The sequence below is a fragment of the Bactrocera oleae genome, chromosome 3 (genome assembly GCF_042242935.1).
Source record: "Bactrocera oleae isolate idBacOlea1 chromosome 3, idBacOlea1, whole genome shotgun sequence".
In the NCBI taxonomy this organism is placed as follows: Eukaryota; Metazoa; Arthropoda; class Insecta; order Diptera; family Tephritidae; genus Bactrocera; species Bactrocera oleae.
The window spans coordinates 36,752,529-36,779,618 of NC_091537.1; the positions used below are offsets into that span (position 1 = coordinate 36,752,529).

Below are 27,090 nucleotides of genomic sequence, written 5' to 3' on the forward strand. Positions count from 1 at the left end.
TTCTGAGGAGGTTGTAATGCGGCCCTTCCCATATATTTGATATCTCCTAAAGCAATAATAAATGAATGTATGACAATAGATATACTATCGCTAGGTATCGAAAATGGGTAAAATCGGTTGCTGTGCTACCCTATCCCCATATACTACATACAAGGTGCGTTCCAAAGTAAACAGGACTTTTAAAAAAAAGACAGAAGTAATGGTTTTATCGGCAAAATCAATAAATTTTATTCAAAATGGTCTCCTTCTGCTTTAATACAGCTTTTTGCACGGTCCAAAAGCATGTCGAACGAGTGTTTTAGCTCGTTGTCCGGTATGGCCGCCAGTATGCCGGTGCAAGCCTTTTGAATGGCCTCCACGTCTGCATAACGCTTTCATTTCATCGCCAAATGCATTTTTCGGAAAAGGTAGAAGTCGCACGGTGCCATATCAGGTGAATACGGGAAGTGGTTGATTGCTAAATGTAATTTTGGTCAAATAATCGGCCACAAGCGTCGATCGATGAGATTGCATTATTACAAACGCCAACTTCCATCTTCGCGATATTCGGGCCGAACACGTCGAATACGGCGCACCAAATGCTTCAAAACTACAAGGTAGAATACCGCATTAACATTTTGGCCGGGTGGAACAAATTTTTTGTGGACAATACCCTTGGAATCATAAAAAGAAATCAGCATTGTCTTCACTTTTGACTTTTCCAGGCGCGATATTATGGGTTTCGGCTAATTTCTCATTTATGTCCTCACGACCACTTTGAAAACGTTGAAACCATTCGTACACTTTGCAACGGGATAGGCAATCATCGCCATAAGCTTGTTTCATCAATAGAAACGTTTCGGTAAAAGTTTAACCAATTTTAAAACAAAATTTAATGTTGGCTCTTTGTTCGAAGCTCAGTTTCGCACCGATGACAAAAACATACTGTACATACCAATAGATGACATGTCATGAAATTTTTACTGAAAGTCGATAAAGCATAGCAGATTCTAACGCACATATAGATGGCGCCACTAGAGTTTACTTTGTTACTTTTTTACTGCTTACGTTGGAACGCACCTTGTATAATGATTTTAGTTATGATTTTATATTTTGAACGTTTAGGTAATTTTTTACAGTTGCTTTGATGGAACGTTTTGGTTCGTCGTCGATTTTTGCTTATACCAAAACATGGATCGAAGAATATGTCTTAAATTGTGTGTGATATTGTTATAACCATAAACCCATGATGCAGATCTCGGTCGTCGCGGACTGAGTCCAAGATCTCCTGAGGAATGTTAACGCTACGCTGTTTTTGGTCGAAATGGCACGAGCCATTCGATATGTTTAGCTCCCCAGCAATTTCCCTAATTGTGATTTGACGACTGGCTAATACTATTTTCCTCACTTAATTTTTGTTCACACAAACTTTGATTCTTTGATCCATATTTTAGAATAAGCAAAAATCGAAGACGAACAGAAACGTGTCCAAGCAAAACAGCTGTCAAAAATTAACTAAACAATTATTGAAAATTTTATTTTATACAATGTTCCGTACTAGTTCTTCTTCATTTTCCATTTACTCCTACTATTTAGAGTGTCCCCTGACGCCCGTACGTTAGGAGAAAAATGTGAGCGCGCGACATTTGTGTTGCCAGATCAGTGGCATTTGAATCATTGCATCGCTGGTTGAGTCACCGACTTTGATTGTACCTTATAATTGATGCTGTTGTGTCGTATATACTTCGAAGGAATTGAGATTAATGGAAGTGCTTGTAACTGCTTCAGGAGGATGGCCTTTCTCTTCGGAGTACGTAATATTTGTGGTGTATCGACTATTCTTCAATACAACGTTATTTTAAGCTAATAATGATAAAAAAAAGTGGCTGCTGGTTCGTAATCGTAGTCCCAAGACTTGCTGTAAGGTCATCTACCCCAGTTTCTGAGTCGGTGTATTGCTTTGACTAATTCATTTTTGCATCTCTGGAAGGCATATTTTGCTTCTCTTGCCCACGTTAATGGTTTATGGTTTTATTTTATTTTAGTTTATGGATACATTAAGCGGCTGTTGGAAAGAAGTTACTATGGCAAGAACTTTTTTTATGAAATTAGATCATAGAGTCGATTTTTTTTAATTACAATGCCTTCGATGCTTTTTGATAGCTGCGATTTTGTGCACAATATGTTTAATTCTGTCAGAATTGTCGTAATATCCGTGAAAATGTAGTTTGCTCTTACCAAATTAATATTTTTTATGATTACGCCTAAAATATTCTCGTAGTCTTTAAATCTCGATCATTAAATCCTTATAATAACGCAAAGCACATATCGTCTATGTATGCTATATATGCTGGTGGCAGTGTTTTGTTTTGTGCTTGTTCGTCCCCAGTCGTAATGAGAAATATTGAGTTTATTAAAAGTTTTAGATAAGAATATATATCTCAACATACTGGAAAAAGTTTGCTTCAAAGCGCGTAGGGGTTTCGATAGATTTTGAGCGGTTTCGTTTCCATCGAGGCAGTCCTGGAAGATTGGCAAAAAATCACACTTGAAATAATATGAAAGCTGGTTGATTCATTTCCAAACAGGCTGCTGTCTCTTTTTTATGTTTATGATTTTCAGTTTAAAATGCATTGAGTGTTTATTTATAATAATGTCAAAAAATTAATAAGAGCAATAAAAATTGTTTTTCAATAAAACTTAACAGCCCATCCTTCAAATATTTGTTTCGTGTTCAATTACAACATTATCATAGGTACTGTACAATATTATCATAGGTAATATACTGAACCTGATGATACTTTTTGCAAGTCTATAGGTGGCCCAATAAGGACTTAGTCTACAAATGCCTTAAAATTAAAATATTGGAAAAATAGTAATTTATTTCTCGACATACTCTTCTTTGAACACGATACATTTCATCCAACTATGCTCCAAATTTGTCCAGCGAGAAAAAAAGCTTTTTTAGATTTCTGTTAAGTAGGCCTTTATTTTAGCTATAATCTCCAAAATCAAACAAAAATTTCGACCCGGATTTTTCAAGTTGGATAGGCACTGGCGACAGCAGAGTTATGATTCGGTGCGTCGTCAAGGTGGAAGAGCACTTTTTTTCACCAAATTATAATCAACCCTATGTGATTTTTGGGAGCGTCCTATTTCACATAGTCGATGTAGAGCGCAGTATCTTGTGAGTCTCAGAAAACATTTCGGAAAATAAGTCCGAAGCAGGCTCGCCGATGAAGTCCATTATTTTCTAGTCTCTGGTGTGTACCAGTGGATCCATCTTTTATGTCGACGCAAAAACTCCTTCAGATTTGATAGCTTCCATGTTGTTTTGATTGAGAGTTAATGCGTCGAGGATTGCATCTGCTCTTCGGGTTAATTCTAACAAGATGCGAGATAAAGCAGCTAAAACAGATTAGACAACTTGTTTAATTTTTATATATAGTTGGGAAGGACGCTTTCTCCTAAGTGTTCAATAATTTCGGTTCGAAGGAGTTGCTGATATTTGATACTTAATCACATCATACAAAACCAAATATTATCGCTTATTTATGTTTCTTCTCAAAAATGGGCACGAAAGAAATGAATAATTGTTTAAAACTAAAAGTCAGTCATCTTACCTCACATCGTTTGAGCACATATGTACATATGTACATAAATTTATCAACTCTTTAGGAGTTTACTCCTTTTACTTACGTAAGCAACAAACATACATGTTAAAATTTATTAGATAATACTTTCTTTAAATCGACGCTAACTATTACAAATTTTGAAAGCAGAAGAAAACTAAAAACATCTGTGTAAGTCAACATAAAATTTTATTATATACATATGCATGGTCTTATGGTCATGTTTAGAGTAATGAAATAAAGTCATATGAATGCTCTTGCTCCGTCTTGTGATATGTACACTTTTATTTGATCATTACAAAATACATTATTATACAATGTGCAAGCTATATTGTTTTTAGAATATGTTTATTCAATGATTTTTAGATAAAAAATATGTATGTATTGAATATTCTTATTTATACATATTTACAATTGTAGCAAATTCCTCCATACCTGATACATATTGTGCTAATAGTGTTAAGTCAATAAAATTAATTACAAACGCTTATCCACTCTTCGATTTGGCATTCATCACATTCCACGTTGCAACACCATTGGAATTTGCAATTGCAACGCTCAGCCCGCTTTTGTTTGACTAAATTATAGCCTCGGCCACAACACAGTGATGTGCAACTGTCGCTAACAGTACTATTCTGGTTGCATCTGCGGCCTGATGTTCCTAAAATAAAAGTGGAAATAAGGTTTCAAATATGTAAGCACGAGTACATTTATGTGGTGCTATGTTAAGTAAATTGCATTTTCGATTTTTTTGCACTGTAATAGATAACTGGCAATTGAAATTTCTCTTCTCACTACCCTCGCGCAATGGTCTTTTGTTAAAAAATTTACATTCAAAAGTTATTTTTGTTTTACATATTTATATAGGTATTTTAAATACTTTAAGGTTGAAATAAAATATTATATATTAACGCAGAACGCAAATTAACGTAGAAAACAAACAGAACGCAATTCAGATTTTACAGATCGGATCACTATAGCAAAGAGCTGTCGTACAAATTACCTGATCAACATATGTAAAACTTTTTGATTTGACAAGATATCTTCACGAAATTTGGAACAGAAATTAAGTCTTAAGTTTTGAAAATCAATAAGATAATAATTTTTATTTTAATTTCGAGTGATTTTTATTTATTTTAAAATTGAGAGTTGTGAAACTGGTCTAAAATATGTAAAACAAAATTTGGTTATGGCACTTAAGTGAGATATCAACAGTCTCTTGCGTCGAATTTAACACGATTTCTTTAATGTTGCTTTGACTTGGAAATTTTTTACAATGAAACAGCGTCGAAAGATGGTAAGTATACGATTGACGAAGGCATTTCAACCAAATACGGATCATATTGTATCATTCATGTGACATCTTTATGTTATCATCAATGAAATTGTTCGAATAAAATTTTTCGTAAAAAAATAAGTGGGAACTCTCATCAAAAAATTAACAAAATCGGACCCTAACTTCTTAAGGCTTTAATTTTTTTTATAAAGGAATTCAGAAGGTATCTTTTCCTCACAATAATCTGTTCATAGTTAGAAATTGATGAAATCAGAACATCTTATAGCCCCATATATCTAATACAAGTATAATGATTTTTGAAATTAGAGTTGTTGTATATACCGTAAAGGGTCTATCAACGGGAACGACGAGATGGTTAAATAAAATAAAACACTAAAATTTCGTCAAAATGGGTTCGGGTTTGTTTTTTGTTATGCTGATAATTTTATGCCATTTTTGATTCGTTTTACGTACATATGTATCTCCACCCGTTTACGCTAATTTTCGATGACCCGGTGCAACATTTCGGCTAAAGTGCCCTGATTGTTGTCATTGTTTGAGCTTCTCAAGCGTTGCTGGTTGATTGGCTTAAATTTTTGATTTTACATACCCCCAGGTGAAAATATTCTAGAGGCTTTAAATCCCATGATCTAGCAGCCATTTGACAGGACCATTTTTCGAAATTAACGAGTCGCCAAACTACTTAGGGAATGTGTCCCTGTGGCACGCAATGTTTCCATGGAAAATGTGACGCCGCAGCATCTCGTTGGACCTTATATACCGGGAAAAAAAGTCGGTCAACATCTTATTATAACGCTCGCTATTGATGGTAACGGCAATTCCTGCCTCATTTCGAAAGAAATAAGGCCGGATGGTGCCTCCATACCACAATCCGCTCCAAACGGTAAATTTTTAGAGAAGCAACTGCACGCGAAAGTGGATCATCCTAGCCATATCCCATAAATAGCGAAAATTTTGTTTGTTGAAAGGGGCCTATTTTTGTTTGCGCGAAGAGCTCTTACCGTAACCACCGGATAACGTGAATTTGCGTAACGGTCTTGAACAATTTCCAAGTTTTGTACCAAAATGAAACGTGACATGTTGAAATTTAAAACCTTACCGAAAACACTGACAAAATTTGACACAAATTCGTAAACAAATATGGGCGCCACGATCTGTCAAAATCAAGTCATCCTTATTAGTAGATGCTGTACATACGCACTGACAAAATTTGACACAATTGGTGGACGCATACATATGTAGTCGATATAATCATATTCAGCAAAATTTAACAAAAAATGTTGTGTTTCACACAACTCTCTTCCTTTATAATTTTATTTATTTCATATATGCAACATTGCTTATCTTTGATTTAATGAAATTGCAAATTGACCTACCTACATGGGGCTACGATGTAAATGTCATGGAATGTCTGGTAGCTGCCAGTTACAAACTTGTTGGTAATCTGCACCGAATTTCCATATAGTAGGTGTCTTAAAATGTGTGAAATTATTGCACGAATTACACCACAATCCATTTAGTATATATAATGATTTTTATTATTCTAACAGAAGTGATGTCCAATATGTCAGTCAGTATAGGAGTTATTTTCATAAATTGTTTGCTATTTGAGTAATGCCAACAGATAATGCGTTCAGTCCAGTCCTTATCCTACCCCAAAAATACCCGATGTAATGACATTTAAACTTTCCATCTGTTTATGTTGGTCAAAATATTTGAAATTTTAATGAAGTTAAGTAGATAGGGTTTTTGTATCATCCAAAACTAATCGAGATAGATATATACATATGTATATGGTAAATGATCAGCATGACAAGACGAGTTGAATTCTGAGTGACTGTCTGTCCATCCATGCAAGCGATAACTTGTTTAAAAATTTAATATATATATATATATATATTATATATATTTAGAACATCATAAAATATTTTCCCGCTTGTGACTCACACATATTGCTAGAGTAAAAAATGTGATATATATTAGCGTCGCTTGTAAAATTATGTATATCTTCAATAGCAAAGATCTAAGATTGATAATTGACGCTCATATTATGAAACATATTAAAGATTGCTCCGAAACCGAGACACGTCGAGTTTTGAAGAACGACTGGAAAATTAGAGTTTCCGAATTACGTAGTTTCCTAACAATATTAAATTCCCGGGCCGTTGATAAACGAACCGAACGATCCGAAAAGTTACAAGCCGATAAATTTGCACTCATTTCTGAACTATAAAAAATATTTATAAGTAACAGCCAAGCTTGTTATGAACCACATCAAAATATTACAGTGGATGAACAACTGTTTCCAACTAAAGCCCGTTGCAGATTTGCATAATACATTATTTGGCATGTAGCCGAATAAATTTGGCATTAAGTTTTGGTTAATGGTTGACGTTAAATCAAAATATATTTTGAATAGATTCCCTTACTTGCGAAAAGATTACAGTCGATGCTCATATTCGTTGGGCCAGTTTGTATTGTTGAAATTATCCGAACCGTATTTACATCGAGGAAGAAATCACGACCGATAATTTTTTTACAAGCATCCCGCTGGCAAACAAATTGCTCGAACTAAAGACAACCTTGATTGGGACCATTCGCTTGAACAAGAGAGAACTACCAAAACCAGCGAAAGAAAGAAAGTTCAAGATGCCGCTATTTTCATAAAATTTATGTTACTCAGAAGACTGTACATCCAGAAGGGGGTATATATTTTCTCCAGCCGATGAATTAGCTGGAGAAAACAAGGACAACCTTCGTCACAGTTCAGACGTTTCAGATCAGGCACGTTAAACATCAGGAGTGTGAAAAAGTGGCCAAGTGGGCTATTTTAATAAAAATAGAAACAGTAATTGCTGTATGTATTGTAAAAATATCGTATGAGGAAAATGCACAAAAGGAATTCAATACGTACATATGTAAAAAATTTCCTCGATAAATATTATATGATTATGTAGCCTTTATATTATTATCATCTCCGCAATAACTTAAAAAAAATTTAACCTATTAATATTTTATTTTTACGTGAAGCCTTATATTGTTAAACTCAGATTTAGTTTGAATAAATTGATTTGTTTTAAACAAATACGTGTTTTCATCCACCTGACGGAGGCTCGTAGAGATAGGTATATAAGAAACGCCCGTAAACCTAGTGTTAATATTCATATTAGAGATCCAATAATATCCGTTCGCTTAATTTTGGCATCTTATCTTACATATTGACCGATATTTCTATAAAGTATAAAGGCAACAAGAAGTTTGATATCCTTATTTTGGGCACATGGGTGCTAGGTGTAGTATTGACCCAATTTTGTCTATTCTTATCATTAGGACATATTATTATACTATTTGGGGATTGAAGAAAATATTGACCCGATTTTATCCATTTTTGACCCAAGGGTATTTTGTTATCAGGAAAAGATTCTTTCCGAATTTCAATAATATATTTTACAGATTGAGCGATATTTTAGGTGAAAAGTCAGTCATAGGCGCTGAAGTGCACAAATTCGGTATCTAGAGGCTTGAACAGTTATGATTGGCCAATTTTGGATTTGACATAGCATATCATAAAAGCACTATTTGTCTCAATATATTTTTTGGTGCAGTTATTTTTTATATGGTAAAGAGAAAGCATCATGTGGAATATAAAATTCTGTTATATAGGAATAAAGCGTGGTTGTGGTCCGATTTCGCTAATTTTCACATCGTAACATAGGTATGGGAGGATAATGTTAAGTAATTTTGTTGAAATTGGTCCAGCGAAGGCTGACACTACTTCAGTTAAAGATAGGCGGTCCCACGCCCATTATACAATTTTAATACTGGCTCCAATGAAGCAATTTTATAGCATCTTGGGGGTAAAACTTAATTTTTTCGACACATTTATTTAGTGAGTTACGTTTAGTAGTTTTCAATATAACATTCTCAGACTGTCGGAGAATACACATACAATAAATACTTTTCTTGATCGAAGTTGGTCGATTTAACTTAAGGATTAACAAAACTTTATCAAGCAGATCATCTTTCTATTACAAATACGATTTTGACACACAAAACCTTCGCATAATATGTATATGGTATTTGCTCCGACAAAACTAAAGCACTAAACTTCATATACTTGTTTATTGACCTTAATTTCAACAAGTCCCGTTAAAATTCCAACAGAAGTTAGAAAGTTCGCACTAAAATTGAAAAGTTCGGCTTGAATTTGCAAACCCTCATATTAACTGGAGTATAACAAAATGGAGGAGTGTACTTTTTTCTGATGAATCCAAGTACAATATTTAACTGATGGATTAAAGCTGGTACAAAGACCAAAAGGTCAACGTTTGAATCCGCGTCATTCACAAGGTACTGTGAAACATGGAGGAGGTAACGTAATGGTCTGGGGATGTTTCTCAGGTGTAAGGTGAATTAATATGTTAAGTTTTTTATTAATACATCAATAAAAATCTATAATTTTGTGAAATAAAATAGAAAATAATAATTTTATAACAGTAAATATGCTGCTAAATGGTAATATGGCAAATTTCGTGCTTTAGTTTTGTCCGACACAGTAAATCTTATTTCTAAGGAACCTATTCGACCGATTTCAATCAAATTCGAATAGTAATATTACCCTGACATTGCTACATTACCGTGAGAAATGGGGGAAATCAGACAAACACCACGCTTACTTCCCATATAACGCTATTTTAAATTCCATCTCATTTTTCACTTACTAGTATACAAATTAAGAAACAATCAATGTATCCGGATAAATATTTGCATTTCTGATAATAGTATGTCTCTATTTCACATCGAATGGTGATCCCGCTGTACGGACGCACTTGCGCGCGAGTAAAAAAAAACGACGAGTAGTTTCTTGATTATTACTTTATTGAAAAATGTAAAAATTTAAATGTATGGCTTTTATACAAAAATTTGCTAAACTTATTCATAAAGTTTTATGTAAACATTAATGGTTCAAGCATTAATTCTCTATTCGTGGTTTTTTTTAAGAGCATAATCATGGAAATCGTTAATTTTATTGTATGATTTGGGATTCTTATAACAAATATGATGTTTTCATTACTTGTAACTAGTGTTCCAATTTTTATATTTTTTAATTTATTTATATCTATATTGTAATGATCAATTTCTTCATTTGGTAGTATACTACTATGAAGCAATCCTATTCTGGAAGCTGCAATATTATCTTGATTGTGTTCCATATTATCTTACAAAACTTTCAATTTAATTATAAAATCGGTTTGAAGAAGTTGTATATGTATTTGACTTATATCTTTTTGAATACCATTTACATTTTTTGTTATAATTTCCCTATCACGTAGAATTCTACTTCTTAATTTAAAAAAGATTAATTGAAATGAGAATTTATGTTAATTTATTTATTAAAATTTTCTATTGCTTGATGATTATTTGTCTCAATTACTTTTAAATGTTCTTCGATTTCATTTCTATCGCCATCGTCCATTGTTCCAAATAGCCATTTTTCCGCTGTGCCTATGAAATTATTTAGCTATCTTTTATATCTGTGTGGTATTAACGTTTTTTTTTTTTTTGTATGACTTCCAGTTGTATTTCTAGTGGTTTAGCATCTGTCTCAAGTCCTGACTGCTGTATATTTACTTGTAGTTCGTTAATAATAGTTAACATTTCTTGTGGATTTATTATATAACATGTAATATAGTATCATAATCTTCCGCAAAATCGATATTTTAATCGTGATGTCAAAGTATAGATTGACTTCCAAATTTTTCAATGTTCATTAAACTGAGCTGATCTGCAAATTTCGTTATTATCTTAATATTATATTTATTGGATGTATAGAGTTTAATTTTTCTGTATCTGGGTTGGTATTTGTGCCTAATTGCTTTATAATTGCTAACTTTAGCCTCCAACATTCTATTGTATATTTAATTTTTATCTTCCTTTCTATCCATTACATCTACGGCCGTGCTTTTATAATAGAATCAATAGAGTTCTATAGCTTGAAATACTCCTATATGAATACTTTAGAATTTTCTATTTCTAAAATTCTTACTTTTTCGCTAATTGTGCTATGTAACCTTTCTATATCAGCATTCCACATATGACTATTAGATTTAGTAAAAGGAATATCTATTTCTTCTCTCAAAAAATTCTTTAAATTTACTGAACTAAACTCATCATCAAAAATCATTAGTTTAGGTTTACCCCTTTATCGCAATATATTGTCTTAACTATCTGTATATATTTCTATATTCGAGGTTAAAAGCAATTGCATGTTTAGAACATCTATCTATAGCTGTGAAGGAACTATGATTTTTACTAATATAAATATCAATTTGTATTATTTCATTTACTTCTTTTGGTATTTCGGTCAATTGAAATTTTGGCTTCAATGGATTTCTTCCATATTATAATAGTGTCACAATTATTAGTGTATTTTTGAATAATAACTTTCAATTTTGGGAAATAAATTAATTTTTTAATCTCATCATAACACCCATTAATTTCATTGTAACCTGTTTCATATTTATGATAATTATGTATTTGTTTGAGAGTTTCATCTTCGCCATCCATATCCTTTGCCCGAAAACTATTGTACATTTAACAAATTTTAAATTTTCTCTTTGACTTTAAGTCTTTAAGATTTTCGTCTGCAACCGATTATAATCATGGTCATTTAATTCTGAATAAATTCCTACTTTACCCGATTTAATATGTCTTCTCAAAATATCTGACACTAATTCGTTTTCCAAATCTTGTAGAGTTATATATACCACCTTATTAACAAATTTTGTTCCAAATTCAGTTTTCTTTGAATTCGTAAAAATAACTTGTGTATATGATCATTAAAGCTATCGTGTTGTGAATTTATGGTATCAATATCATTTTCGGCTATATTATTTTCCAAAGATACCTCAAAATTGTTCTCTAGAACTTCTTGATTCTTAATTGTATTTATTTCATTAATGTCTGAATTTATGCGGCTCAAAAAAATCGGCCAATTTATTATTTTTACCATCCATCTTTGTAATCTTTGGTTCACATCATTACATTGTGTTTTTTCATGAAGCCATTTAAGTGGTTGATGATCAGTTTGTAAGTCAAATTGTACACCATACAGATATGGACGAAAATAGTTCACGGCCCATACAATGAAGTTCTTTCTCCGTTGTATAATAATTTTTCTGATGATCATTTAAAGTTCTGCTAGGATGATTATACTGTTTTAGTACTGCTCCAATTGCAAAATACTTGCATCAGTTATTAATTTAAAACCCTTATTCAAATCAGGATACTTCAAAATTGGTCAATAATCAGTTAAATTTTTCAAAGAGGTCATAGGTTGTGCAACCCTTGCTTTAACCTTTACAAATTTCCTGTAATAACCAGTAACACCTAAGAATGCTTTAATTTGTTTTTGTGTTTGCGGTAATTTAAGTTCCACAATCCTTTAATTTTTTCGATGGAATCCTTGAGCCAAATCAATTGTGGAAAAATGTTGTGACCTTCCCAATTTATCTAAAATATTTTGTATACTGGAAATGGGGAAATTATCGTCAATCGTATTTTCATTCAACCTACGATAATCGATCACTACTCTCCACTTCTTTTCATCTGAATTATACAATTTTTTAAGAACTATCCACAATGGGCTGTTATATGGTGAATGACTTTCTGTAATGATACCTAATTTTAACATATCTTGAATTTGTTTAACTAATTACTTCTCATGAATCTGTGGGTACCTATAAATCTTCGAATACACAGGGTTATTTAATATCTCATGTTGTATACTTTCCTTTGTTGTTAATTCCTGTCCTTCATGGTAAAACAAACAATTATATTCTTTTAGTAGGCTAGAAATAGCTTCATATTCTTCTTTATTTAGATTTTGTAGTAATTTTTCCATTTCCTCTCAATTAAACACATAACACTCAAATTTACTACTATCATTCTCATTATATGGATAAATAAAATTAGTTATTCTTTTATTTATCATAACAGTATTGTTTTTCATGTTTATTACAGCCCCCAATGGTTTTGGAGATGTTCTGACCTACAATTGCAATAAATTTTTATTATCAAATGTTGCTAATTTCGAAACCATGTCAGCATTCTTATTAAATTCTTGAGGTAAGTTTGTGACAATTCTCTATTCCACTGTTATTTCGTTTCGCAACGACTTAAGCTTAATTGGATGTTTTAATATTATTCGTTTACATGACTTCAACTTCTTACTGTTAATACGTGAAATCGATGAACCTATATCAATTAGACATTTAATTATTTCATTGTTAATTGTTAGTAATACTATGGATAAATTTTCCGATCTGATTCCATGTGAAAATCTGTTGGTGTTACCCATAATATCTTTGCGATGGCATACTTTGATTAAAATTATGACTTTTTTTAGCGAATTAATCCCTCAGCTTCCAAAATAGAAAATACTTCTCTGATACTTGTTGCATTTTTATTTAACACTACTGATGCTAAATTTGCATCTATATTACCTTAAAATGACCTTAACACAACTTTCTCATTATTTAGTGGACTAAACTCTCTTGGTTTATTTTGATCGTATTCGTAATTTTCGTTAAGTTTTGATAAAAATATCTCTTAATACGATTAAAGATTGCCTTAGATTATAATTATTTTTACCGAAAATACCTTTTGGTATAGGGAATGATAAGACTCTTTAATTCCAAAATTTTCTACCAGTGTTTGTTTAATTTGCTCTCACGACATATTCTCACCTATAGTCCTCATTACGTCTAAAGCTGGTCCCTCGATTTTGTTAATAATTACCCTTACGAAGATATTATTTCTTGCGCTTACATCCGATACAAGAGTGTGTCCAACTCCCTGAAGAATGACGATAATGAGATTGTTCTATTACCTCTAAACTCGTTTATACGTTGAGCATCCTTAAAAACTTCTTGCACTGCTAGTTGATCCGCCATGATATTTGATTATTATTATTCTTCTTTAAATTAAATTAATGCTTTTACTTATTAGTTGGTTGTGAGACTTTTCCACTTTCACTTATCACTTCACCATAAGTTTTATTATTTTAAATAATTGATGTAAAGTATTTTAAAGAAATTAGGTTAAGAAATTTATAATTTAAAATATTACTGCTTATTTTTATGAAACTGTTATTAACTTTTGCTTGAAATATAATTTTTTTTTAATTGTAAGTGATTCGTTTAACAATTAAATAAATTATTTCGGGGCCGACTGCGCCAGTAAAAGATACGACGAGTTGTGGTTTCTTGATTATTACTTAATTGAATAATGTAAAAAAATGTAAATATATGTCTTCTATACAAAAATTTGCTTAACTTATTCATAAATTTTTATGTAAACATTAAAATAATTTCCAGGTTCAACCCCTTCAAATTTATTTGTAATCAATAAAATAATGTTAACAACAATGCTGCAACACAAATTGATTTGTAACATTGTTGTGACAAGGAATAATTTGAAATAAGCAATGAAACATTATATCAATACAATAACCAATGAAATTAGAGATTGGCAACAACAAAGTTGCAAATAAAAAATATTACCTACGGTGATTGCTTTGCGATATACAAGTATGTTGTTTAAATGAGCTAAGTCTCAGTAAATAAACACACCACACTCCGTTAAAAACTGGGGCACCCTAATGTAACGCACTACACCTGAAAACACTCACAGTAGCACCACACCACACCCAACATTTGAGAACACTACACATGATGACACACCACACATCAACTTAACAAAATGGACGGGATCATCGCCCTCACATCATCATTCGTTTTCGTCTACGGGCCTGTGCGCCACATCATTCGCTACGGCACCCCACCACACGCGTCTAACTCGAGCGGGCATTTTTTCACGTTTTTCCGGATACACCGGCGATTGGACCGACACGTCACATCGTTTCGTCAAAGCAATCCCGCATGTTTTTCGATATCAGTTTGTAATAATTGTGTTACTTAATAATATTGTAGTTATGCGAAAGTAAATATAGATAATAATATAAATACCTGGAGATTTTCCTTAACATATTCAGTGCGGTAGTGAGTGGAATATAACATTTGAAATATATTGATGAGTTTTCCAATAAATTGGGTCCCCAATTTATACATGGTCCTTCGAGCCTTACCGAAAGGCACCTTCGGATTTTTACAAAACTGTGTTATGAAACACAATTAATAATTATTACAAACAAGTAACAAAATGCAGTGCAGTGGTACAACAAAAAAAGTAACAAAATTTGCAAACTAAGACAAAAAATATTAAAAATGGTGCAGTGACTCAAAAAAAAAAACAATCCACATATATGGTGAGAAAACTTAAATAGAACAAAAAAAAAAACAAAAGTGCAGTGAAACAAAACAGTACGGTATACAAAAATAAACAACAACAAGTTGCGAGAGTATAAAAAAAAAACAAATAAACGGGCGCGATCCCTCAAACAAATATATGCATAAAAGTGTATGCATCAAAAACAATATATAAAAAAAGAGGTTCACAAAAAAAAGAACAACTTAAAGCGGTCGCAAACCGAAATATGCGAGCGCGAGTATAAAAACAATTTAACCAACCAAAACAACAAGCACGCATAAGGAGCTAGCCATCTGGATGCCGAAGAGGACAGACACTGGGACAGACGCACAGGCACGTATACTTGTATATACACTGATATACGCCCTCCAAAAGCCCCTTGAGGAAAACCAAAGTGAGCGTATTTATTTCACTTATTATTTTATATACTAGTATAAACAAGTAAGGAAGGGCTAAGTTCGGATGTAACCGAACATTTTATGCTCTCGCAAAGTCAAATGGAATACTGGTTTGAGATTTCTTTGTGGATTGGCTGATATTTTCGGTAGAAGGTCAACTATAGGCACTGGGGTCCACATATTTAGTACTTAGGGGCTTGAGCAGTTTTGGTTCAATTTAGACAATGTTTGGTCACAAGGTGGCATACTTTAAACGTATTATTCACGCAAAGTTTTACCCCGATATAATCATTGTTGCTAGATATGCATAGTGGAAAGTGAAAGAATCAGATGGAATTGAAAATGGAAAATCCGATTTTGCCCATTTTCGCACTATAACATAGAAATATGAAAATAACGTTATGTACCGAATTTTGTTGAAATTGATTAAGCAGATCTCAAGATATGGGTTTTCACCTAAAAATGGGCTGTGCCACGCCCACTGTCTAATTTTAAACGCGTTTCCTATAAAGTCATCTCATACCATCCCAGAGATAAAATTTAATGTCTCTGGCGTGTTTAGTGCTTGATTTATCGCGCTTTTAGTAGTTTTTAACAGTACCGTTATTTGGGGAGTGGGCGGAGTTGACACCCGATTTCAACTATTTTCACACCGTCAATAGAAGTGCTAAAACATTTGCTTCCAGTGAATTTTGTTATTATAGCATAAGCGGTTTAGGAGATATGCACATTAATCCTATTAGAGGCGGGACCACGCCCACTTTAAAAAAAAAAATTTTAACTGCAGATGCCCCTTCCTAATGTGATCCTGTGTACTAAATAACAGTCTTGTATCTTATTGCGGAGCTTAGTTATGGCAATTTATTTGTTTTTGATTAATGGCGTTTTGTGGGCGTGGCAGTGGTCCGCTTACGGCCATCTGCAATACCAACCGTGTCACGGTACCAAGAAACATGTCTACCAAGTTTCTTAAAGATATCTCAATTTTTACTTAAGTTACAGCTTGCACGGACGGACGGACAGACAGTCACCCGGATTTCAACTCGTCTCTTCATCCTGATCATTTATATATATATAACCCTATATCTAACTCGATTAGTTTTAGGTGATACAAACAACCGTTAGGTGAACAAAACTATTATACTCTGTAACAACAGGTTGCGAGAGTATAAAAACGATTACCAAACTGGTATAGATCACGGTAAAAATCGAAATACCGCTGACATTAAAACCAGTTTGGTACAATATATATATCCAAATATATATTATGTAAATAATTATTTTATGCCTATAAGCTTACCTTTGTGTTTTCAAACACACATATTTCACAAACACAAAAAACAAAAGCAGAATTCAAGTATTTACTTGCAAATATTATATTTTCCGGCAATACCCCTTGTGTTTAATAAAGCAATAAGCAGGATTGCATATAATAAGTAAGCAAAGGCAAAATAGCAAACCTAAAACAAGACAGAGAAACAAATAAAAACACAGCAAACAAACATACATATATGCATATCGAAATAACGTTTATATATTACATCTCTATATATCGTTAAATATATATTTTTAATAAACGTATATACATACAAATATATATTTACAAAGTGCATACGGTAAAATACCTGCACATTATTTACTTTGTTTTCGCGCTTTCTTCGCTGTGCGAACCTACATACATACGTATATATACACATTTATATACACAAACGGCAATACCCTACTTTGGGACCTAATAAAGTTATTTAATATTAATTTCAAAAAAAGAAACAATTATCATAAATTTCGAATATTATCAAACGGCGATAAAACAAATATATGATAAACAAATTTATTAAAAATCAAAATTATTAAAAACAAAATACAAAAAAAAAAACATTTTTTCCAACAACATACTTACATACATATGTATATACAATTTTACATATATTCAAAGTCCTCATAGCGCATTGATCTCTTCAACGAGCTCTCAATTGCATAAATAAAATAAGTACATACATACATACGCACAACAATTTGTGCATACTTATGTACAAAACGCATTGATCTCTTTAACGAGCTCTCAATTGCAAAAGAACCTAACTACAAACAAGTCCATATTAGGGTGTACCTACATTCTTCAACATAAGGACATAAAAAGTATTAATAATTAAAAGTGCGGTTTCATGAAAAAAAAAATATATATATATTTATTAATAACTATAATAATATTTCAAGTAAATACGAAACTGTATTAATAAACGTTTTACCAATATAATATAAATAACAAATACTTATTTACCGAAAAGAGTAATAAACTTTATTGCTTTATTCAAATCAGTATACACTGAGAAAATTTTAATTCCTTTTGACACTTATTTAAACATATTAAAAAAATGATAAATGTTGATAATAAACAACATACACCTGGAGCTTCACGCTCAAAACAGGTTGCTATGTTTATTTCAGAAAGTGATAATTAGATACTGCACTAGGATTTCATCTTCACCGATTCAAGACAACTCAGAATCGTTATTAGAAATAAAAAAGCAAATCCGGCTCGAAGGACCACATGTATAAATTGGGGCCCCAATTTATTGGAAAACTCATCAATATATTTCAAATGTTATATTCCACTCACTAGCGCACTGAATATGTTAAGGAAAATCTCCAGGTATTTATATTATTATCTATATTTAGTTTCGCATAACTACAATATTATTAAGTAACACAATTATTACAAACTGATATCGAAAAATATGCGGGATTGCTTTGATGAAACGATGTGACGTGTCGGTCCAATCGCCGGTGTATCCGGAAAAACGTGAAAGGATGCCTGCTCGAGTAAGACGCGTGCGGTGGGTTTCCGTAGCGAATGATGTGGCGCACAGGCCCGTAGACGAAAACGAATGATGATGTGAGGGCGATGATCCCGTCCTTTTTGTTAAGTTGATGTGTGGTGTGTCATCATGTGTAGTGATCTCAAATGTTGAGTGTGGTTTGGTGCGTCTGTGAGTGTTTTCAGGTGTAGTGCGTTACATTAGGCTGCACCAGTTCTTAACCGAGTGTGGTGTGTTTATTTATTTCGGCATGCTGCTGGTAGAGTAGCCGAGGGCGCAGAATATTAAGTGTAAGATTTTGGTTTAAATCGATTTCAAAGTACCCTAGGTATTAATGCTTAATGTAAGCAAATTTATTTTGCGTGTTTATTTGATTCACTATTTTGACGACTTGTTATTATAGTAAAAGTATATGAGTTTTTGTGTTTATAATATTTATTGGCGATTATTTACCATTTATTTATTATGACTTAGTAAGGATAGCGACTCCACGCCTGGGTCAGATATGGCCAGAATGGGTGCTCCTTTGAAAACATTTGAAGAGGGATCTTGCAAGAGTGCGATTTATGATTTTTAACCACTTTTTTGAAGTGAGATTTGCAACTTTTGAAAGTGTTTCCCATAAACTACCCACATGATGAGCGCTTAGATAGATGGGATAAGTGCAACCTTTGCTTTTTGTAAGATGAGGCACTGTATCGCATTGGGAGTATGGTAATCCCTAAACTTTATTGTTGCATTGTATTTGAGAATGTGGGTAACTATTCTGCGTACTCGGGGGAGCGGTCAATCGCTCAAGAATGTGAGTATCATCCAATTATGTGTATTTTGTCGCGACGAGTGTACGTGCAATTGGATACATGTTTTCTAAGCATATATTGTTTTTTCCAATCAGGCTAGAATAATTTCGTAATCGAAGGTATTGAGAAAATTTCAAATAAACTTCTGGCACAAAATACTATTTTTGGTTAGATACTAAGTGGACTAGTTATGGAACCAGTTAGCACCACAACAACTCAAGTTGACGAAAATTCCAAAGAATACCTTAATTGACAATTAAGGAAATTTCGGGAGTTAGAAAAACCCCCCTCATAACAACCCCAGAAGATCAGTATTGTGAAGACTTCTACAAAGTCTCGATCAAATAATGGCCGGTACGTCGTACGACTACCACCAAAGCCACAATCTTCCAACACTCTACAAATTGGCACAAAAAACCTTGTCAGAGTTTCTTCTGACAACCTCAGTGTTAAAAACACAAGTATATATAATTCAACCAAATCATCGAGATATATTACTAAATATTCGAAAAGAAATTTGTTGTACACTAATTTCCTTAAATTTGAAACGGGCAGTACAACATAAAAATACAGGGGATCCAATGGAATGCGATATCTGATCAGCTTTCATATCCTACTGAGTCAATATCCGCATTATCCGCAATAACATTTTTGACCCCGCAGGATGGCTCTCGCCAATTATGATACAAGCGAAAATCCTGGTATCCTGGTCACAATTCTCAAACAACCTAAACGATATTCGAATTTTCCGATTCTTGACCACAATCGCCCACGTCCATACATAATATCGTTCGCAGCATAGTTGTCCCAGAAAGTCGAAAAATCGACACTCGATTTTCATAATTATGAAACAATTATAAAATAAAGGTAAGGGATCACCATACTCCCAATGTGATACATTGACGCACCTAGACTTACTGAAAGCAAAGGTCGCAGTTGTCGCATCGATGTAAGCGCTCCTCATATAGGTGGTTAATACGAATTAGCTATATAAAGCATCAAATCCTACTTCAAAAAAGTAGCTGGATATTTCAAACATAAAGATATCGAATTTACCACATTACTAACTCGAAAAAACCCATTATCCATTCACGGCTAATCACTGTACTCTCGCAAGATCCCTCTTCCAAAGTTTGAAAGGAGCTCCCAATCTGGCCATATCTGAGCCAGGCGTGGAGTCGCTATCCTATAAGTCGATAATACAGAAATAATAAATAACCGCAAACAAATATAATGTATAGACAAGTATCACATAATAATAAGTCGTCAAGCCAGAAAATTCATATTAAGGGTATATCAATATGACCCCCTTACGCACAATAAAGCTGCTTATCTTCTCTGAGCACTAGTACCAACATAAAAATACAAAATTTGATATAAAACCAAATTCGTCTATGGATAAATATGGATATACCACTACTGCCTTATCATGCATACCGCGCCCTCGGCTACTCCAACTGCAGTACGCCGTGATACCAGGGATATTTACAGCATATCTGTACTACTAGGCAAAATATTCGCCTAGAGGGCCTAGGATGTTTAAATGACTATAAACTCCCCCTCCAACTACACCGCTTCATCAGGGTAAATAATGACACACCCTAATACAACACACCACACCTTGGAACACAACTCGCACTCACAACATACACGACCACACTGCACACGATGCCACCACAGAAGTAACCACCACACACGATGACATCCCACACAATCAACAATAAAAGAGGGATTGGATCTTCAATTCACCTCATTCGAAGTAATAGCGATCCTGAAGCGATTCATTTTACTATTTAATACATCAATAGATTACGTGTAACATAAACTTGTGTAAAATATAAATTTTCGCATATTTTATATTTATTATAAATATTATGTATTTTCACTTGTAACATTAACCGCGAGTGTAAGTGATTCACAAAAACTTAAATATGTGCTGTGTGCTTCCCATTAAAGTGGGCACCCAATCATTAATATGTATTGCTGATAGGTATTTTTATTCATAAAAGAAACTTAGTGACATATTGTCGGGTACAACATCATCGATTTTACCATTTCCGAAGTTTTCAGATGTATTTTATTTTATGTATTATTCACGAGTGGTAAGTGCTTCCAGTATTTGGGTTAGTCCCTTTACAGCGGGAAACACGAACGAAAGGTGCAATTGTTTGACATTTTACCAATCCAAAGGTCGGTACCTATGGATCTCTTAGGTCCATTTCCAAAAAGCAAATGAAGCAATCAACATGTTATAGTACGGGTATGGGCTTTTACGACCATTGCTCGAACCAGTGCGCTACATGAAAACCGCATGTGTACTTATCCTGTTATGGAGATTGATGTCGATTTTTAGATCTTTTAAGAATTATCACCAGAGGCACTTTTTATACGTCGAAAGATTTTGATGCCTTAAAATTGTGTACGATAATGCATTAAATAAGAGGAATGTAATATTATATAATAACTTTTTTGTTGAAAAAATATTTATACTGGAAAAATTTCATAACAATAACAAGTAAGGAAGGTTTAACCTCAGGTGTAACCTCACATTAAGCGATTTCATATCCAATATTATATGTTACATTAATTTCGCCAAGACATTATATATATTGATCGATATATGTTTAAGCTACAAATTCAATCGCAAGTTTTAAACTCGTATATTAAGTTTATGGGGGCTATAGGTAAGATTACCCAGAGCAGGCACAATGTTACAATATTATTAGAGAGGTACCAGAAGACTCAAGGGCACATTATCATCAGGAAAATATTATTTCCGAATTTCAGAGGATTTAACCAATATTTTCGCTATAAAATCAGCTATTAGCACTGAGGTTCCCATGTTTGGTATCTAAGGACTTTAAACTATGATCAAATTTTGACCATTTTTGAACATTAGATGGTTTCCCTCAGAAGCATAATTTCCCCTCACTTTACTGGTGATTGCTTTAGATTCGACAAAGTGCATGATTGATGTGTAAATAGGTGTATGATAATGTGTAGGAGTGGTTGTTGTCCGATTTCAGCCATTTTCACAACGTACCACGCCACGCCCGTTTTCCAATTTAATACCGCAATAAAATTCTAGGAGAGATCCTACAGATTCAACTCGACCCCGAGAAGAAGCCTTATATTAACAGTGATGATTTTTCAGATAAATCTGCATAAAAGCAAGGTCACCTCTACCGAGCTCCGTGGATTTAATTCAAGAACCATCGATAGTGTCGGGAAACATAGTAGCCGGACTAAGGCGCTGTCATATTACACATACATCCCGAGTGCAACAAACAAAGTAAGAACTGTTATACTGGTAAGGAAAAGTATGCATTCGTATATTGATATTGACTATTGATGACTTGACTGTGGTGAAGCGGCCCAGTAGAATTCCGGGGGTTGGCCGATGCGGCTGATAAAGCGCAGCGCACAGTATTGTGGGATACCAACGAAAGGAGTGGGTATTTATTAAACTTTACAATGATAGATAATCTAGTTATAGGTAATCGAAGGGAGGAACCAATATATATGGGGCCTACTTTGTAGAACACTCTCTATGTAACACTACATACTAGCTTAATAATCAAGATTGAAAATTGGGAGGTGCTTCGTAAACACTAATAACAATATACAACAATATAGAAATAAGTACAATTATTGATTCTGTGTCACGTGGCGGCATACTTTGCAGATGGATACGATCGATGCTTATAAATATACTTTTTATGGCATCAAATGTTTCAGGGACACGAACAAGCTAGGTAAGTAAAGACACTCCTCCAGGAGCAAGGAGATGTCTTTTGACCTTTTTATGGGTGGTGGCGCTAAATGGAATACTACTTCAACTCAATAAAGAAGCTGTGAAAACAATAGCATATGCAGACAACATAGTGTTGATGGTATCAGGGATGTTTCCTTCCACGAAGGACTAGGTAAGTAGTAGCCCTAGTAAAACGGAACTGATGCTTTTCACGAATAAAACCAAAATACCATAATTTAATTGTCCCTTATTTGGTGGTACAACAATTTCTTTGTACCGCACAGCTAAGAACCTATGGGTTGAAATCGATACCAAACTGAATTGGCAAAATTACCATTGAAAAATAAATAAATAAAGCGTATATGGCCTATTAAACCTGAAAAAAAAATACTTAGTGGGAACTGGTGACTTACGGAAGGATTATGGTCACTGCTCCAAGGCATAACGGATATATAATGAGGACAAAATTGTTAATTTAAGTGAAATAAACTGGTAGCCTTGGAGGCACTGCACATAAATAACATTAGGTTACCCTTACCTCCCTAGTTTGAGTGGTGATTTTGTTCGTATATCGGATTCATGCGAGTGCCAATCGCAACGCAGTATATGTACATACAGTACACTATAATATGTTTAACATTGAATGAGATATCGATTTTTCAACAATGTTTTAAATTATTTTATTAAAAAAATATGTTACATAACTTAGAATTCATTTGTAAATGGATTCTTCTGCAATTTTGCTATCGAAGCGTATACGAGTACATGGATAAATTCATTAACTCTTTCCTGATTAAAATTATAAAATACCTTTACAACATACCGTCTTCCGAACATTTAACGCAGCGTGCCCAATATATACGAAAAATTCTAACGTTGACGTTCAACGGCATTTTGAGCATGGCAGTTGTCCGATTTTGCCCTTCTGCAATACTCTCCACTAATCAATTCTTTATAACTTTATATGTATTTATATCGATTAGGTAAACAAAACTAGTATACTCTCTGCATCATATTTCGAGAGTGTAATTAATAATTCTGATAATAACTTACCTTGAATATCTGCGTTTAAGTCTCGCTCACAAAAATTCGGCGATCTTTGGTAATAAAATAACGATGTCTCAAGGGAGCCGGCAGACCTTTTTTCATTTTTTTCCATCTTCATTTTGCGAATGGGAGGTTCATTTCGTTCTCGGTTGTCAGCTTGCTTAATTTTTGTGGAAGAATTTTGTTTCTTAGTTCGTGATCGTTTTAGTACAACTATAGGTTCCCCATTTCCCAAATTAGATTGGTCCACTAATAAAGCCCGTCGAAACTGATGCTTAAGCATTTTACCTACTATGTGGAAATTCGGTGCAGATTTCCAACAAGTTTTTAACTGGCAGCTACCGGACATTCCATGACATTTACATCGTAGCTCCATGTGGTTGGAAACAGCCTAAAAATCAATTTCCAATTTCATTAAATCAAAGATGAGCAATGTTGCATATATGAAATAACTATAATATTATAAAGGAAGAGGTTGGAACACAACATTTTTTTTTTAATTTTGCTGAATATGATTATTTTGAATACATACGTACCTACCTACCAATTGTGTCAAATTATGTCAGTGCGTTCAGTAAAGTGTGCCATCGCTTAGAAATGTGTAAATAGGTACAATTTTATTTTGAATATCATTTTAAAATGTATACAAAGCAAAACTAGCATTACTTTTTAAATAATAAAAAAGAAAAAAGTTTAGCTTAAGCGATATGCGATTCCTATGGTATGGAGCAAGCAAAAGAACCATAGTGATGATTGTTACTTTTGTGTGATGGTTACTTAATGTGAATAGTATAAATCAAAACGGAAACACTCAAACCCCAATTTACAATCAGCATATACATATATCACATATAGCTCATGAGACCGAAACACCAGTTCTCAAGGCCCATGTTACCTTACGAAGATGGTGCTGTACCTGAATCCGATGACAAGTCAAGTTTTGAATTTAAAGATAGTCCGAAATTTTCTTTCGAGAGCGAGAAATTTTCTTTTTGTTCGGAGGCGCCTTTCTTCTAGTTTAGATCTCGAGAAAAGTAGTGCACTTCCTGCCTGAAAAGACGAGTAAGTTTTTGTACCAATATCGAAGGTTTGGTGGATACGTTTATGATCTCATACGGTCCAGCACAGTAGCGGGTCATAGAATCTTCAAACAAATGTCTTCGGTCATTCTGTCCATCTCAAGGATATATACAACAACTTGGAATTGGTTCTTTGCAAATTTAATTATAGATACAACTCTTCACTAGTATTCAGTTATTAAAAATATTCAGTTATTCAATATATCATAGAATAGGTAGTAACAAAGACCCTAACTACAAACAAATCGTCAAAAAAATTTTAAAAGCATTTCAATCTTTAGATTGCCTAATGAGTCTAAAAGTACATTTCCTTTGTTCTTTCCAGACAATTTAAGAGATGTGAATGAAAAGTAAGGTGAACGATTTCACCAAGATACTAAGGCTATGAAAAAATATATATTCTCATGGGGAAAAAGAAATGTGTTTACTACTTACTAATAAATGTGTTGTAGATAAAAAATAGGTTTTGTTAAAGAGTATAAATATTATTTTTAGATGATAACTTGTTTAACATAGATACATACATTGTCCGAAAACGTGACGTTCTATGACAAAATAAAATTATTTTTCGGACTCGGCACACCCAAAAACATAGCAATTACGGAGATAAATCGAAACTGTTCTCTGTTTTTACATACTTGGGAAATATTACGTATGAATACTGTATACGTTTTTAGGAAAAGATATAGTGTAAAATGAAAGTCTCAAACCAATACATTAAAAGTGGGCAATGCCACGACTATTATTTGTATTTTAAAGGGACACTGACCGTAACTTTCAGTAGTTTCGAATAACACTGCAAACATTTTTTTTTATGAATATAACCATGCTTTTGACATTTTCTTTGTAATAACTTCCATTTTTTTTTTGTGGACGTTATTGATTACGAACAAGTTAACGTAGAAAGTATCATAATCCAAGCATATAAAACGGGGAGTCCTCTTACAGTGCATATAGTTTGACATGATTACGGAGCAGAAAATGTAAAAATCCACTGACTTCTTTCCAAGGCATGAAATATTCGAGAAGTTTCTTTCTAGATATTTCTAGAAGAGAATTATCCAGACGTTGCCTAGTTCATTAATAAAAAAGGAACCCTTCCAGGCAGGCAGTTAGTCGGTTACTGTCCACGAGCTCCCTGCATTTGTATACGATTATTCCGTACAGCGGCTTAAATGAGAATCGAGAATTCGAATGCAAAAATTGCAGCTTAGGTGAAATGGACGTACTAAAGTTATTGAAACTATTAATGATCCACGTGAACATTGTGTTGCGTTTGACAACTTTTTGACCTCTCATCAACTGATGCATCTGCATTATGTGAAGTGATGGGAATGCAGCATGTTGATATGCAACACATCGTAAGAGCATACAATAATCGAATGGGTGGCGTTGATCTCTTCGATAACGATATGAACAATTATCGAATTCGTGTTCGAAGCAAAAAGTGGTATTGGAGACTAATAACAAATGGATTGGATGCCGCAATGGTGAACGCTTGGAAGATTCATTGTGCTCTCCTCAAGTATGAGAAGGGAAAGACACACACCACCAAAAGATCTATGACACAAAAAACAGAACCATTGAATCAATTACAGTTCCGTATTTACTTTGCAGAATGTTCGAATGGCAATACCATCGGTTTCGACTTTCGAAGCGTTTTACAGTCAACAGCTCTTCGAAACTCCAAAGATGCTGCTCTTGAGAGTGCTCGTAAAGACAAAGTTGATCATGGCATTGACAAATTAAAGAAGCCTCGGCGTTGTCAAAATTGTCACAAACACTCGTCTTATAAATGCACTAAGTGCATGCATGTTTAATAGCATTGCACGTTTGGTGCTTCAATCAATTCCACGAAATATGAAGTTAAGGTATTAAACTTTTAATAAAATTCATTCAAAACTTACTTCTGTTATGTATCTTTTTTCATTTTGTATACAATTTAATGTAAAATTG

At 33.5% G+C, this 27,090-nt stretch overlaps 1 protein-coding gene across 1 annotated transcript in view; it reads right to left on the bottom strand.

Annotated features, from left to right (window-relative positions):
* Positions 1–3,863: 3,863 nt before the first annotated feature.
* Wnt10 (Wnt oncogene analog 10) overlaps positions 3,864–27,090 on the bottom strand; it is a 207,606-nt gene continuing 184,379 nt past the window's right edge. The window contains exons 5-6 of the mRNA XM_070106482.1: positions 24,062–24,446; positions 3,864–4,272 (exon numbers count right to left, since the gene is read on the bottom strand). Coding sequence (XP_069962583.1) covers positions 4,085–4,272; positions 24,062–24,446 — 573 coding nt within the window. The 3' untranslated portion in view covers positions 3,864–4,084. The remainder of the gene's footprint in view (positions 4,273–24,061; positions 24,447–27,090) is intronic.